Raw genomic sequence first — 14647 nt, 5'->3', positions numbered from 1 at the left:
TGTGTGTGCAGCGTTCCACCTTTGGATAAGGATGAAACCTCCAAGGCACTAACATTAGCAGCCCTCAGGAGATGATCCAGATGCTCCACCTTCTGCTCCAACGTACTCACAGAATTGAGGACACAATCCCTGAAATCCATACATGTCAGTATATCCTCTCTATGTGACCAATCTTCGACTCTGAATCCATAACCTTTTGGCTCTGCTGTGCCCCCCATTACCTTCACCTTCCATCAGTGAGAGCTTCTCATTGGCCACCAACTCATGTCTTGTAGCAGGTCATATAAAAGAAAGTCCCACGGGATCAGCTTGTCCAGCATCTCACTGTGCACAGAATGTCATGGGGCAGAATAGGAAGGTAAAAACAAGTCTCCCTTCTCCTTTTGCCTAGTTTCTTGCTCTCCTTGGGGGTACAGTGAGGCACAATGTACAGTACGGATCAGTGGGGGAAGAGGAAAAGGGACGTTTTGTAATTTTTCTTGCCAAATTTCTCAATGCCAAACACCACTTAGGATTTAGCTCACTTCTTTTACTCTTTATAATTTGGGGAAGGTTTACCAACTCTCCTATTTCAAATTTCAAAAGCTGATCCTGCCAACAGGTACAACATTTCACTGAATTTCAGGACCCTTTGGGTACGCTCCATTAGAGTAAATTCCATAAATGTACAGTATATTTAGTGAATCCTTGTATGATCTTCCTTGTCGCTAATATCAAGAAATCTGCAATCAAGAGGGTGGGGTGAGCTTTGGGATGTTTGTGCATGTGGTTCTACATAAGAAGTACTGTATGCTTGTGCACATACACATACTTTGTTGAGTTGTTACGGTCACACTTGGCAGCACAGTATTCTGCACAGATCTTAAGCTCCTCTCTCTTGGCCCTATCTATGCTGGCTAGGCACTGCTTCAGAAGGCCTGTGTAAACCATTCCGATTGTTTTGATCCCGTGCTGCTTGGGGGACCATTATCCCTATGCTACCTAGTATCCTAATGATTTTTGTGATACTTCCTGACAAAGGGGATTAAGAAAGGGAAAGAGTGTATTAATGCCCCATGATATTTTAACATTTGACAGCGGAATATTGAAGGATTGCCACGGATGAAAAACAGCGTTGGTCAGTAGTTGTTTACTATTCAAAACTAAAATCAGGAGAAAGTGCTTATGTGACATTACATAAACGTGCTGAATTGACATCTTACCAGGAAATTACTTTTCGTTTCTAGCATGCCCGCCAAGAAATGTTTGATTTTCCCCAGAGAAACAATTAAACTCAAGTCGAAAGGAAGTTCATGGATCCAAAACAAATGTAGCAAAAGACATATCCCAGGTCAAATCCCCAAGGAAAATATGAAACTATAACACTGCCGCAACGTTTTATCAGCAACAAAGTAGGGCAATTCATCTTACTTTTGTTTACTTTTGTGTGTGAATAAACATGTTTTCATTGTATACCTTAATTCAGATAATCAGTGTTCTTAAATTAAAATATGCTCGGTTGCTACAATCAGGTGCAAAAATAAATATATATGTAAATACGCGCTACAAAACGGCCAATCTGGAATAAACTAGATAATTACATTTCCTACAGTGACTTTGTAATCTCTCGAGTACATACTCTAGACTAAACAGCCTCATTCAGCTGCCCTCCGTCTGACTGTCGATGAAAGAGGCCTGTTTGACAACTGCTCCAAGCAGAAACATATTTTCCATCAATGCATAAAAAAGGGTTTTAAAAAAAAACCCACTGCACTAGGCTTCAGAGCACGATGTTCATGTTAAATCGATGAGTTAATTCTGAAGAGAGGCGCCAACAAAAACAATCAGTACGGACATTTTGCTGTCAAGGCCAGCTTTTGAGGTTAATTTAGTGATGCAAATAAAAATTCTGCCAACTTCCCACTGAAGTATTACATACCGATTCTTTATACTTTTTCCATATATTGGGCTTTAAGGCACTCCGGGGAGCTCTGTCATTGAACAGAAGAGAGGCTATACCAACAGGTGGGTGGACAGGAAATCAACTCTCCTTTTCCCAGTGTAGCTTTAATATATTAATGACTAATGACATTGACAGAGACACACTACTCCTCAAACCATTCTGGTGGTTTTCAAGTGAAAGCTCAAGCATTCTTTTTCCAGACAAAACTTTTTTTGTATTCCAAATGCAGCTAATTCCTTTAGGTATCATGCTAATACACTTTCGGTTCAAAATGAAGATTTATCATGCTAGCTAGTGCTAGGACGCCTTGTGAACCTTTCAGTGGGCAGAGTAAACCCAAAATTGAACACCAGATCTAAAATAGAACTGCGTCTCAAGAATATAAAAAACCTTTTATCGCAATAAGTGGGGTACATGTAGGAATTATCTCAACGCTGAAAACAAAATCTACATATGCCCACTTCTTGTAATATACAACATTTTACTCTTGGTGTTAGAAGGGATGGTGCTCGTAAAATAGTGTTACTGAGCCGCCCATTGGTTGACTGGTTGAGTAATTACAATGCTTACATGCTCATTACCGGAGATCTCTTGACGGAGGTTTTATGTCACCCTTCTAAAAATATATCGTTTAAGGGTTTTCCCCAAAGGAATAGAGTGTGGGGACTATTTTCATGTTGCTGGCTAGAGAATTCAAGAAGCTTGGACCTAGGAGAAGACCATTCCACCGTTGGGCTTTAGTTTCACCGGAGGGATGTTTAAATAAAATTTGAGTCTTGTTTCTGTCATGCTTGGATGGTGGATTGAGATTCTTTGAGATGAACAATGAGGGCTGCATTATATAGGTACTTAAAAACTAGACAGCCTCATAAAACGGTATGATGTTTGATGGGGACCTAATGACTCGCCTATCCTGAGTAATACGATTTCTTCTGTTTATCCCAGAGATCGTATAGCAGAGTTTTGCACTCTCAACCTGCAGTTAATGAAAACCTATAGCCACAACTTTACCAACTTTGGAGTTGAAGGAGAGATCAGAGTCAAGAGTAAACTATGCTGTTTCACTTTACTTTAGACAGTAATATACTAATTAAAAATTATAAGTGGAGGTGAAGAGGATAGAATTTAGAGCCGGTTAGTCTCAAAGGTGATGATTTCTATTTTGAAACTGAACCACACAGACTTTTGCTTCTCCCAAAACTGTTTAAAGGTCTTTCACCAACAAGCGATCATTGAAAAATTTGGTACAAAGCTGTGTGCCATAAGCATTATATTTAATCTTGACCAGCGCGTTACTGAACTGCTCAGACATTGGTCAAGTATAAAATGAAGAGGACGCGTGATTTTTGACACCCTTGAACTCCACAGGTCATAATTGGTTTATCCAAAAAGAAGGAACCAAGAAAAACATCCTGGGATAACTGACACAAAAATTATAATAATCATTTAAGTGTGGTATCATTATTTTTTGTGACAGTGGCCAGTCTGCTTAAGAGAATCAGCTGATCCACAGTACCAATGTGTAACAGAATCAGGAGCCACCCAGCTCCCCAGTTCATATATCACAGTGCATCATCACACAAAATAAATGGGTTGTTTGAGCCATGCTTGGGTTGAAATCCATACCGTAAAGTGGATACATTATTATTGGCTTCGAAGTGATTCTGAAACAGTGGCACTATAAAGTTTAAGGATTTTTAGAGAATACTGCTAGGCTGGTAATGGGCCTCTAATTAGCGAGCTCCCATGCATCAAGTAATGGAATATTCCTTCATTCCAAAAAAGATTGAATATGCCCTTCTCAGATGGATTTGCAGCCATGCTGGTGCAGGATCCACAGGGAGTCTGAGGGTTTCAATGAGTAAAGAATGTCTTCTAATACAGTGGTCGAAGCAGGCTTCAAAGTGAAAGGTTTTTCATACCATTGGATTCACAATTACTTATTCGCAAGGTAGATGGCGAGATTACTTACCAGAAGCATTATTTAATATCCTGGTGATTATGCAAAATAGCATGGGAGAGGAGGATGACAAGGGAAGTTTGGCTTTATTTTAATGGATGTTTAACCTAAACACAGAAAAACTAAAAACCAATCAATAATCATAATGAATAGAATCATTTAGAAGCAACAGTAACATGTTTAATATACAAAAATAATGTGATGTGCTCCATAACGACTAAATGATGTACACCTGTTGCCATTTTTGTGCATGAACACAAAGGCCAGAGTGAGGTTTGGTCAAAGTGGAGAGCTTACAAGAGAGATCTAAATTGGATGCGGGGTACAACAAGGGTGCGTGCTTGCTCCTTTGCTGTTGATCTTGTATAGTAACAGAACCATAAACAGATGCAAATTACCTCAATCCCAACTAAGAATCATGGTATTGCATAACCAGCCTGTCCCACTTAATCCAAGGGCATCCTCACAGTTCAGCCCATTCTCACAGCTACCGCTACTATATTAGAATGTTCTTCCCTCTACAAAATGAGGTCCTTCCTTGCCTTCTTAGAATGCAAGTCAACCATTAAGCCTCACCTCCTCCCACGTGAATGAACACTGGACCTATTACTGCATTCCTTGGTCAAGAAAATGATCCGCCACAGGACCATTATGCTATGTATGTATTTATTACTTAGGTCCCAGACATGAGCTAAATGTACAGCTATACCATTGACTAATACTGGCATCCTAACTTTTCGAATCATAGAAAGTGAAAGTGCTTTCTGAAGTGGAATTGGGTGGCTGAGGTGCAAAGCCCATCTCAAACTTACCAGCAATAAGCATGGGACTGGAGGTCCATATCGAAGTTGAGCCATCAGTTGCCCAGCAACCATGGTCCTGATGCGGTCAAATCAGTGAGACATTCTGCTCTGGGAAAAGGATAGCAGATATCTGAAAGAGTTTGTTTTATTTTACGTTTGCTACCTTTGCCATGATGAAACACCCGTTGCTCTTGAGTCGCCTAAACATGGAAAGTGGCTAATGGACAAAGTTAAGACTATATAGTGGCTTTGTATAACAGGACCTATCAGGCTAAAATATTGTTGGATCCACCCCAATCTGTTGTCCCTCAGAGACTGGCCCTTCCCAGTCCTCTTTAATGCGCATATGTAGTCATCAGATAGCATCTGGAGTTTAGGATATTTGCTGATTACACCGAACTAGTAGTACGGCTTGAAAAGGGTGATGGAGGAGCAATAAGACAGCCAACTGCAAAACATTTACAACCTGATGTGCGATAGCATTTTAGCCTAGAATGGATTTAATTTTATATGAACAGTGGTCCCTAAACACGGAAATGAATGTAAGAAATAACATATACATAAAATGAGGTCTATATATGTTTTTTGTCCATCTTAAGGATCTCTTTAGAGAAAAATCACACACAAGGAACATACAAGTGGGGACACAATTTGTCGAGAAAAATAAAAGCAAAAGAGGAAAAAAGCTCAGGCATTTACAAGGGCTTGGATTCAATTATACAGTTTTCCAAGCAGATACAAAGAGCAACACCATAGCACATTACAATAAACAATTATGAAAGTGTCAAGGTGTACAGAGTCAACGACGTTTCGATCCCATTGAACTTGATACCGAGATCATCACCAGGACATAAAATTAAATGGCCGGAGACTACTGCCTGTGTAACGATCATATCAGTAACCCTTATCCTGGAATGGACTGGGAGCAGCTAACACGGAAGGCGCAGGAGCGTGCGCCGTAAGAAACTCCTAGCAGGTTCCGTTGGGTCCTATAGGGATGTGGTTCCTCAAAATCCGTTAATAAAGGGAACTGCAGTCCTGTTGGAAGATAATCGAATAAGGGCAAGACTCCCAATTGGGGTGAGTGAGAGGGTTTACCAGTGCTGATGCTGTGATGTCAAGTAATAGAGGACCCAAATTAAGTATTACATGGACCAATCCTTAACTCCAGCAGGAGTGGAGTATCTGGTGGCTTCCCGAGGGGACTAATACCCTCTGTTAGTGCTGCGCGATCAGTGTCGGGTCCTCAGTTTGTCTAAGCCGGAAGATCCGAGGAAGCCACCAGATACTCCCTTCCTCCTGGAGTTAAGGATTGGTCCATGTAATACTAAATTCGGGTCCTCTATTACTTGACATCACAGTATCAGCACTGGTCAGCCCTCTCACTCCCCCCAATTGGGAGTCTTACCCATATTCGATTAGCCTCCTACAAGACTGCAGTTCCCTTTATTAACGAATTTTGATGAACCACATCGCTATAGGACCCACCTGAACCTGCAAGGGGTTTCTTACGGCGCACGCTCCTGCACCTTCCGTGTCAGCTGCTCCCAGTCCATTCCAGGATAGGGGTTACTGACATGATCGTTACACAGGCAGTAATCTCGGGCATTTAATGTTATGTCCTGATGATGAACTCAGTATCAAGTTCAATGGGATCGAAACGTCATTGACTCTGTACACCTTGACACTTTCAGAATTGTTGATTGTAATGTGCTATGGTGTTGCTCTTTCTATCTGCTTGGAAAACTGTATATTTAAATCCAAGCCATTGTAAATGCCTGAGCTTTTTTCCTCTTTTGCTTTTATTTTTTGCGACAAATTGTATCCCCACTTGTATGTTCCTTGTGTGTGATTTTTCTCTAACACAAACACATTAAAAATTCCTTCTTCAGATGGACAAAAACATATATAGACCTCATTGTGTGTCTATATTATTTCTTACCTCCATTTCCATCGTTAGGGACTACAGTTCATATTAAATTACTATGCCCATAGGTCCCTGACCAAAGTTTTTGGGTCCCCTTGTTGTATAAAACATAGAATGGATTTAAGACATATGTGATGAAAGTGGGCATTTCAATCCTCAAATCCCTTCCCTCTGAGTGGCCAAAGAAGGCAGGAGATACCCTACCTACGACCATAAGCCTTGTGAACCACCACCCTAAGGAGTACATAATCCCTACAACCAGAGAAATAAATAAGTCCCACAGAGCCACAGGATTGATTGCAAAGAGAGAAGAAAAGGATTAAGTATGACTGATACTGCCTAAATTAGACTAAAGTTTGATCTGGGTACACTGTGAGCAATGAAATATGGTTATGTCTTGTTAAGACTTTGCCAAAGAGCTGCTTGCGGTTTTTGCGAGAGCCTACTAAGAAGTGCCTACATATAGAACCAGTGTTTACTGTATAATAACATGCAACAGAATACCATAAAATTACCCCAGGCTACTCCAATTATACAATAAAGATCGGCCCATAAGATATCTGTAGTAAGCCCCTAAATTCCTGTACATTGCCAACTATGCAAGTCCAAACTTCTACTCTCAAGATTGAAGCCATTTGTAAGTTTCTTTCAAGATGGCCGTCTAAAGACTTGCAGAGATACACCAAGCACTGGAGCACTAATCCGGCTATCGCACAACCAGCACCATGCCACAGAATGATCAATCACCCACTGCAGAATTGCAAAGGTGTCCAATAAAAACCAGCATGAGTGCACTAGCATATGAGGCAAATTTTCAACGTCATTTTCAAACATAATGGCATGTTCATCCTTACTTGCTGCATTTCTACAAAATCCTTCATGCTCGATTTCTCACAATAATTGCTTCCCCGTCGACAGCAGTCAGCAGAAAATCCAGCCTTAACTTTTGTGCCAGGAAGTCTACTTTTGTTATTTTTACTGGCTTGCTGCAGACAAAATTTAATTTCGATTTCTTCTTGGTCGTAAGCAATACAAAATTACGAGTCACTCCACTGTGCCAAAGGCAGGCTTGGAAAAACACTGCTAGAATCTAGTCTCTCTCCCCACTGGCCATGAAGGACCAAGAGCTCACAATGCGAGTGAATCCCTTAAAAAATGATGAAAGAGCAGTACAGACAGGACGTCACAAAAATATTAAAAAAACAACAATATTTATTTCAAAATCAATCATTACATATATCTTAACATTAATATTAAATAATCACACGAAGAAACAAAAACTTTGCGGTTTAGATTACACAAATATTTCTTGAATATAAGGAATCACGTCATTAAGTATTTGAGGAGGGAAGTTCGCAACCGACCTTTAAAGTGGAATATTTTATCATTCTGGAAAATAAACTCAAAAGTAAACTGATAAAATGGCAGTGGTCCTTACCCCAGCCTTCCTAGCAAATCTAGCTGTGGAACGTCTGGTCCATACGTCTCTAACTGAATCGGGTTATACTCGTAGAGAGCCCCCTCGATCTTCGTAATTGGCGCTAAGGAAACATGTTGACCCTAAAAAAAAAAAATAATAAACAAACACAGAGTTGTAAAATTTAAAATATCTTAGAGGACTTATTTATTTTTTATTCATAAACCAAGTTGGGAGCATATTCACGAAGGAAAAGATAACGTTCAAAACGGTTCCTTTATTGGCAACTTCCTGATTGTAAAGTGAGTTCTTGGTTAAGCCCTCCTATAAAGAAAGCCATTTTTTAAATAGCCATAATTCTTTAGAACAGCAAAAAGGCTTTTTTAAGTTCTTTATTTGTGGAGTCCAGCTGCTTTCTAGTGTAACTGGATAAACCATCCAAGATGAATGCCGTTAAATAAAATGATATTAATCACATATCTCTATACAATCCCAATATAAAGTCTAATCAATAATTTCCTGAAAGAGCGACTTAATAAAATAGCTATTGGAATTTTTACAAGCACTGCTTTCTAAGCTTCAGTTTGTAATGAATTTCACAATAAAGAAGAATAATTATTTCAGAAAACTTCCTCTGATTGAAGCCAAACGCTAATAAAACACAGATGATATGAGCGTATTAGCATAATAAGTGCGTGGCTGCAGAGGTCTGTTCTTGAAGCTATAGTGAGATTTAAACATACTTATAAAAATGGCGGACATTTTTTTTTTTTTTTAATAGTAAAATTAAGCAACGTCCCAGAAGGGGGCGCACTAAAACACCATGCCGCAGAATCAGTAAAATAATACAAAAGTTAGAATTACATAATGAGACACTTCGGTAAGGCATCCGAAAAAGACAAGTACTGCAAATAATGCATAACATTAGGAAACTTTGGTGCTGTTTAGAGATAATGCATTCAGGAATGCATATCTGTTGGATGAAAACCCCAAGGCAGAATGAATAACCACTGCCATGGAGGTTTCAAGCCAACATACCAGGTAAGACAAGACACACAGTGGCACACTACTGTTAAGAGATTTAGAAGGATGTGGCAGCAATCTTGCAGTGCGAATGTAGCCCATACACGTTGCGTGTAGGGAGTAAAGTGCTAAATGGCGTTACTTACCCAGTTAAATGGCAGCTCAACACGCAGGGCATTCTCACAGTCCTAGTTAAGACTATTCCAGGACAAGTCGATGGGAAAAGAAGCCCATGTCATATTTTATGTTAAGTACTAAATACGATTCTCATTTGCAATCGTGAATGTAAAAGGATCACATCTGGATCCCCTAAAAATCTTGATTGGCTCTATGCCTAGTCCAAGTCTAAAATAATGAACCAATAATTCAAGGTCCTAGGGTCAAAGTACCCTGGATTTATTGAGGCAGTATCAGGAACATTCAAGAGGAAGCCTTGACAAACCCAATATACATTCTCAATGCACAAAAACGGAAACCCCAGTGGGGACCATGCTCGGATGTATTCCTGTTTGCCAAAATTATTTAATGAGGCAAAGCCATGCCAGATAATGTGCTGTTTGGATTGAGGATCAATGTGCCAATTCAGATATGCAACAAAAAAAAAAAACACTTCAATAATCCTGTTGGCAAAAATGAATAGTGATTAGAGAAATGTGTCTGGAGGTGGATTTAATTTAGTCATACCTACATATTAGTACACATACCGTTTATTGATCCAAGAAAAGCAATCATTGCAGCCTGCAGCCATCAACTGAGCACCAGCGCTGCTCGTGTCCTGCCTGGAACAGCTGGCAGGAGAAAGTCCTTTATTAGGTCTCGGCTCGAAGGTTGCGCTTGCGCAGTCTCGATCCGAGATTTAATGACTTGGAGAAGAGGGGCTTGAACCCGCCCCTCTTCTCCCCTGTTCTCCATTGGCTGGCCTCTTGAATGCTGGCCAGCCATTGGAGAAGAGGTCCGTCATTCCGATTAGGCCCCGTCCTTTTCGGATCGGGGGGCGTGTTTTTTTCAACAAATCTAATTATCTCCTCCAGCCAATGGCAAGAGGAGATAAAAGCAAAACATGCCCCCGAATCCGAAAACGCCACTGCGTTTCTCCGAGGCATTTCTGCTCTGCCTCGGACAAAGGCAGGGGTGTGCTTGCCTTTTGCTCTGCCTTGTTCAACGGTGTCTCAACGGTGAACTCTTCAAAAGCTGTTTACGAGAATTACTTCTCTGAAACTCCCAGTATATTTCAAATACTCCTTTACCTATACGGAATATGTATACAATAAGCGTCCGTCCCCAAAACCTGAAGATATTAATCCTCTGCACTCTACAGACGCCAGAAATTCAAGGGCCACTTCCGTACAAGACGTGACACCTACCACACGTAGTACAGAGAGGGAAAGAGTACAATGCGTTCAAGAGGAAGTTTGCAGGGCGTGGTTTCGATAGTTTTAATCGGCATTTTAAATAGGAATAATCATACATACGTGTATAGGCTAACGTTCATAAATAGTGATAGCAACCTCGCACTTTTAAGAAATAGGTGAAAATAGATATGTTTACACCGACATGTGCTTGTTTTTTCCCAGAACATTTAAATTATGTATAATTGTAGAAAGCAATACAGTTTGACACATTCTGTTATATATTTTGTCTGAAGAATTCATTACTACGTCATTTTGGGGTGAATAGCTTTATGTTAATCGAACGTTCTATTTGTTGGGTTTAATGTGTCCACTTTCATTTTAGAATGGCGTCCGGGCGAGTTAAGCGTCGGCCTAGAGTGTAAATAGGGGATAGTCTTTCCTCTCTTTTCATTCTTAGTTGGTTCAACAGTCCGTCTCTGTTTACGTGCAGCAACCCACGTACTACACGGGAGTGGGACTGATAACGCCCAATGATAAGAGAGAGCATGTCATCGAATCAAATGTAACAATAACACAGAAGTTTTAATACACGGAGACATGGCTTTTGCCACGCCACACCAGAGTTAGTCAGTGAACTGGTTCTGTTGTGCCTGAGTTTAAAATGGCCTCGTCCGCGTGCGCAATAAAAACTTGGTTACCCTGCGCGAATGGACGTGGTCGCCATGGTTACCACGGTGTGTGCATATGGTGACCACTTCACTGCGTTTGGGAGTACACGAGATCGTGTGACTATGCCATGCCTTTGGAATGAAGTGATGTTGCAGCGAGAGCTCTTTTCAAGACGTATGCGATTCAGTCTCCTCTGAAATAACCATGCAGGAGCAGGGCCAGTACAAACAACAACCATGGTGAGTTCCCCGACGAATGCCCGCAGAGACCGGTGCACGAATTTTCTGGAGGGTGAACTTTTAAAAAGTCTATAAACATTATGACTACATAGCTTCATCACCTCCTGAACAAAGACTTTTAAATGCTTAATTTTTAGTGATAAATGCAAAGATCTAGAAACAACGGTGCCACTTCTGCTTTGGCTGCCAAGATCAATGTGTATGTGTCTAGATGTATGTGTGTGTGTGTGGTTCTGTATGTGTGTGTGGTTCTGTATGTGTGTGGCTTTGTGTGTGTGGCTCTGTGTGTGTGGCTCTGTAAGTGTGGGTGGCTCTGTGTGTGTGTGTGGGAGGCTCTATGTGTGTGTGTGTATATGTGAGTGCCTCTGTGTGTGTGGCTCTGTGTGGGTGGCTTTTTTTGTAGGTGGCTCTATGCGTGGGTGGCTCTGTCTGTGTGTGGGTAACAGTGTGTGTGTAGGTGGCTCTGTGTGGGTGGCTCTATTTGTGTGTGGGTTGCTCTATGTGAATAGCTCTGTGTAGGTGGCTCTGTGTGGGTGGCTCTGTGTGGGTGGCTCTGTGTGTGTGGGTGGCTTTGTGTGTGTGGCTCTGAATGGGTGCAAATGCAATAGGTCTCGCATTTGAGAGAGATTAAGCTATTGACATTGTAAATAACAATGCCGTTTCTTTAAATGTTTTAAAAACAAAAACATAAACAAAAATAATGTCGTGAGCAATGCCAATAGCTCTAACTTTAACAATGCCGAGACCATTGCATTGTAAATGCTTGTTTACAGAGGGATCGCAGACAGACCAGATTGGTTTTATTCACACCTACACACATTAGCGCCACTTTACAAAGTTTACAAGTTTAGCGCTACTCTCTTTTTAACTTCTTTTTTTGCACAACATTGTTTTCCCAGGGTGGGGAAGTGCACCATTCCTGTAGGGACTGCAATACCTGGTTGATGGGTGGAGTGGAGAACATTTTAAGGTGATCCCTTTAAGTGTTTGTTCCTTATTTTAGCTTATAATATGTGTACCGCAGCTCTGTATTCAGGAATGTGGTCTTTTTAAACCAAACTGCTTAGGTTTTGTAAGGGTATAAGCAACGCACATTGAAACGGGTCCCTTCTGGGCCCTGTAGTCATGTCCCTAACTTTTCAGGAAAAATCACTCACTGATTTCTGAATAATGAGAGTAAAAGCGTTAAGGTTACCATGTCCCTGCTTACATTCACATGCTTTACTTAAACTTGCATTCTCTACGAGTGTTTGCTTTTTCCAGGATGTTGTTACTTTGTTTTTTCAGGCAGCATATTGCTCTTGTCTAGTGCATAATTTGAATTAAGTCACATCCAGGTGTTTATAGCGGGGCACAATTGGGTTGTTAGCTGAAGTCAGTGCGAGTTTCTCTCAGTGGGGCAGTATGGTGTTCAGTGGAGAGAGGATGTTGCACTCAGGCTAGAGCTGTCAAATTTGGAACTGGGGAACTAGGCTCAGCCTTTATGACCAGTCCACTCTCCTGAGGGAGCACATTCCCATGCTACACATTATAAGGCTCCAATAGACCTTAGAAGCCCAATGGCCGCATTACAGAAAGTGCCCCGGGGGCGCAACAGGCGTTCGTGCCCGCTTTGCATGCCCACAGGGTACTTTGGTATTACAGAAGAGGCCGCAGACACTTGTGCGGCCCCTTCTGTAATACCAATAGCGCTGGAGCAGTTAAAAGCACCAGCGCTACCTCAAGAGAGTGTTCCCTCATTTGCATGGGGGTGCTGTCCCATTCAAATGAGGGGATTCCTTTGCCTCTTGGCCAGCGCTGTATTACAGACTTGGGCGCAGAGGCAAAGAAGCTCTCAGGAGGCACACCTAAAATGTGGCGCACTATCAGTGCGCCTCCTGAGAGCAGCCCTCTGAAGAGGAGAAAGCGGGTCCTATGGACCCCCCAGACATCCCCTTTGTTTCCCTGGTGCATGAAGATGCAAGATTCATATACATATTTTTTCCATTTGGTCTAATTACTTTGTGAATGTAAGTAAAAATAAAGCATACTTGCAAACTGTGACTACATGCCAGCCTTTCTCAATATTTCTCTTCATAATTATGCGATTGTATACGTTTAACAGGCATACGGTCTCACACAATGGGGGATTTGTATACGGTCACTGGAAAGTCCACAAGGTTGTCCCTGTCCCCCCACAGAAATTTAGTGTCTCCTACGCCCCTGATTGCAGGCAAAATAAATGCCTTACATTTTCTGTCAAGAGCTTTGGTCACATCAACTTCTTTATGGGGAAGCATCCAAGAAGTTCAGTATTATTTAAATTGACTAGCCTTTCTCAAAATTGCATGTAAATTGATTTGCTTTACTTGCATAGAGAGAGTACCCTGTCTTGACACATTTCTATTATTGACACAGGGGAGTATATTTAAGTCGACGAGAGTGGCTGAAAAGGATTTCAGCCAAGAGGCATTGGCCATCTGAGAAAAAAACAAATTGTTCACCGTTGGTTGGGAGGGACACACTCAAAACAAGCATTGACAAAGCCAATATGCCTTGGTTTTGGCAATTGATGGATCTGGCCCTCTCTGCAGGATTACCCCAAAACCTTTTGCCTTCACTCCTATTTTTGCTGAATTCATTTTTGTTGGCCTTCCGATTCTGTGCACTTTACCACTGCTAGCCAGTGCTAAAGTGCTTGTGCTCTCTCCCCAAAACATGGTAAAATTGGTTTACACCTATTTGGAATATTTAATTTACCTAGAAGTTCACTGTTTACTGGTATACATATACCCAAGGCCAGTCACTTCAATGCTACTAGTGGGTCTGCAGCACTTATTGAGCAACCCACTTAAGTCGCCCGTTAAAACATGTCCCAGGCCTGCCATTGCAGCCTGAATGCAGATTTAAACTGCCAATTCGACTTTGCAATGTAACCCCCTTATCAAGCCTTAAAAACTTCATTTATTCGATAGGTCACTCCTAAGGTAGGCCATAGGTAGCCTATAGGTCAGGGTGCAATGTAACTAAAAGGTTGGACATGTACGTTCACATGTCCTGGTAGTGAAAAATTCTTACGTCAGTTTTTCACTACTGTGAGGCCTACCTGTCACATAGGATAACATTGGGGTGCCAGATTACATTTAGTAAGTGCCAACCTATAATTGGGTACAGATAAGCATTTCATGTTTGGGATCTTTGAAATTGTTATTAAAAATCCTGTTTAATGATAAAGTCAGATTTTACATTACAATTTTGAAAATGCCACTTTTAGAAAGTTGGGATTTTCCTGCCCTCTGGTGTCTGCAGCCTCCTCTTCGTCACATGACTGGGTTT

At 41.2% G+C, this 14647-nt stretch overlaps 1 protein-coding gene across 2 annotated transcripts in view; it reads right to left on the bottom strand.

Annotated features, from left to right (window-relative positions):
* MNAT1 (MNAT1 component of CDK activating kinase) overlaps positions 1–14647 on the bottom strand; it is a 574189-nt gene that overhangs the window by 135867 nt on the left and 423675 nt on the right. For both annotated transcript variants that reach the window (XR_014968776.1, XM_085626176.1), the window contains one exon: positions 8071–8192. Coding sequence is in view for 1 of the 2 variants with exons in the window: in XM_085626176.1 (XP_085482302.1) it covers positions 8071–8192 (122 nt within the window). In the remaining variant the exon portion in view is untranslated. The remainder of the gene's footprint in view (positions 1–8070; positions 8193–14647) is intronic.

Source organism: Triturus cristatus, chromosome 9 (genome assembly GCF_964204655.1).
Source record: "Triturus cristatus chromosome 9, aTriCri1.1, whole genome shotgun sequence".
In the NCBI taxonomy this organism is placed as follows: Eukaryota; Metazoa; Chordata; class Amphibia; order Caudata; family Salamandridae; genus Triturus; species Triturus cristatus.
The sequence above is the reverse complement of the archived record's forward strand: the minus strand, read 5'-3'. Positions and strand labels throughout refer to the sequence as shown.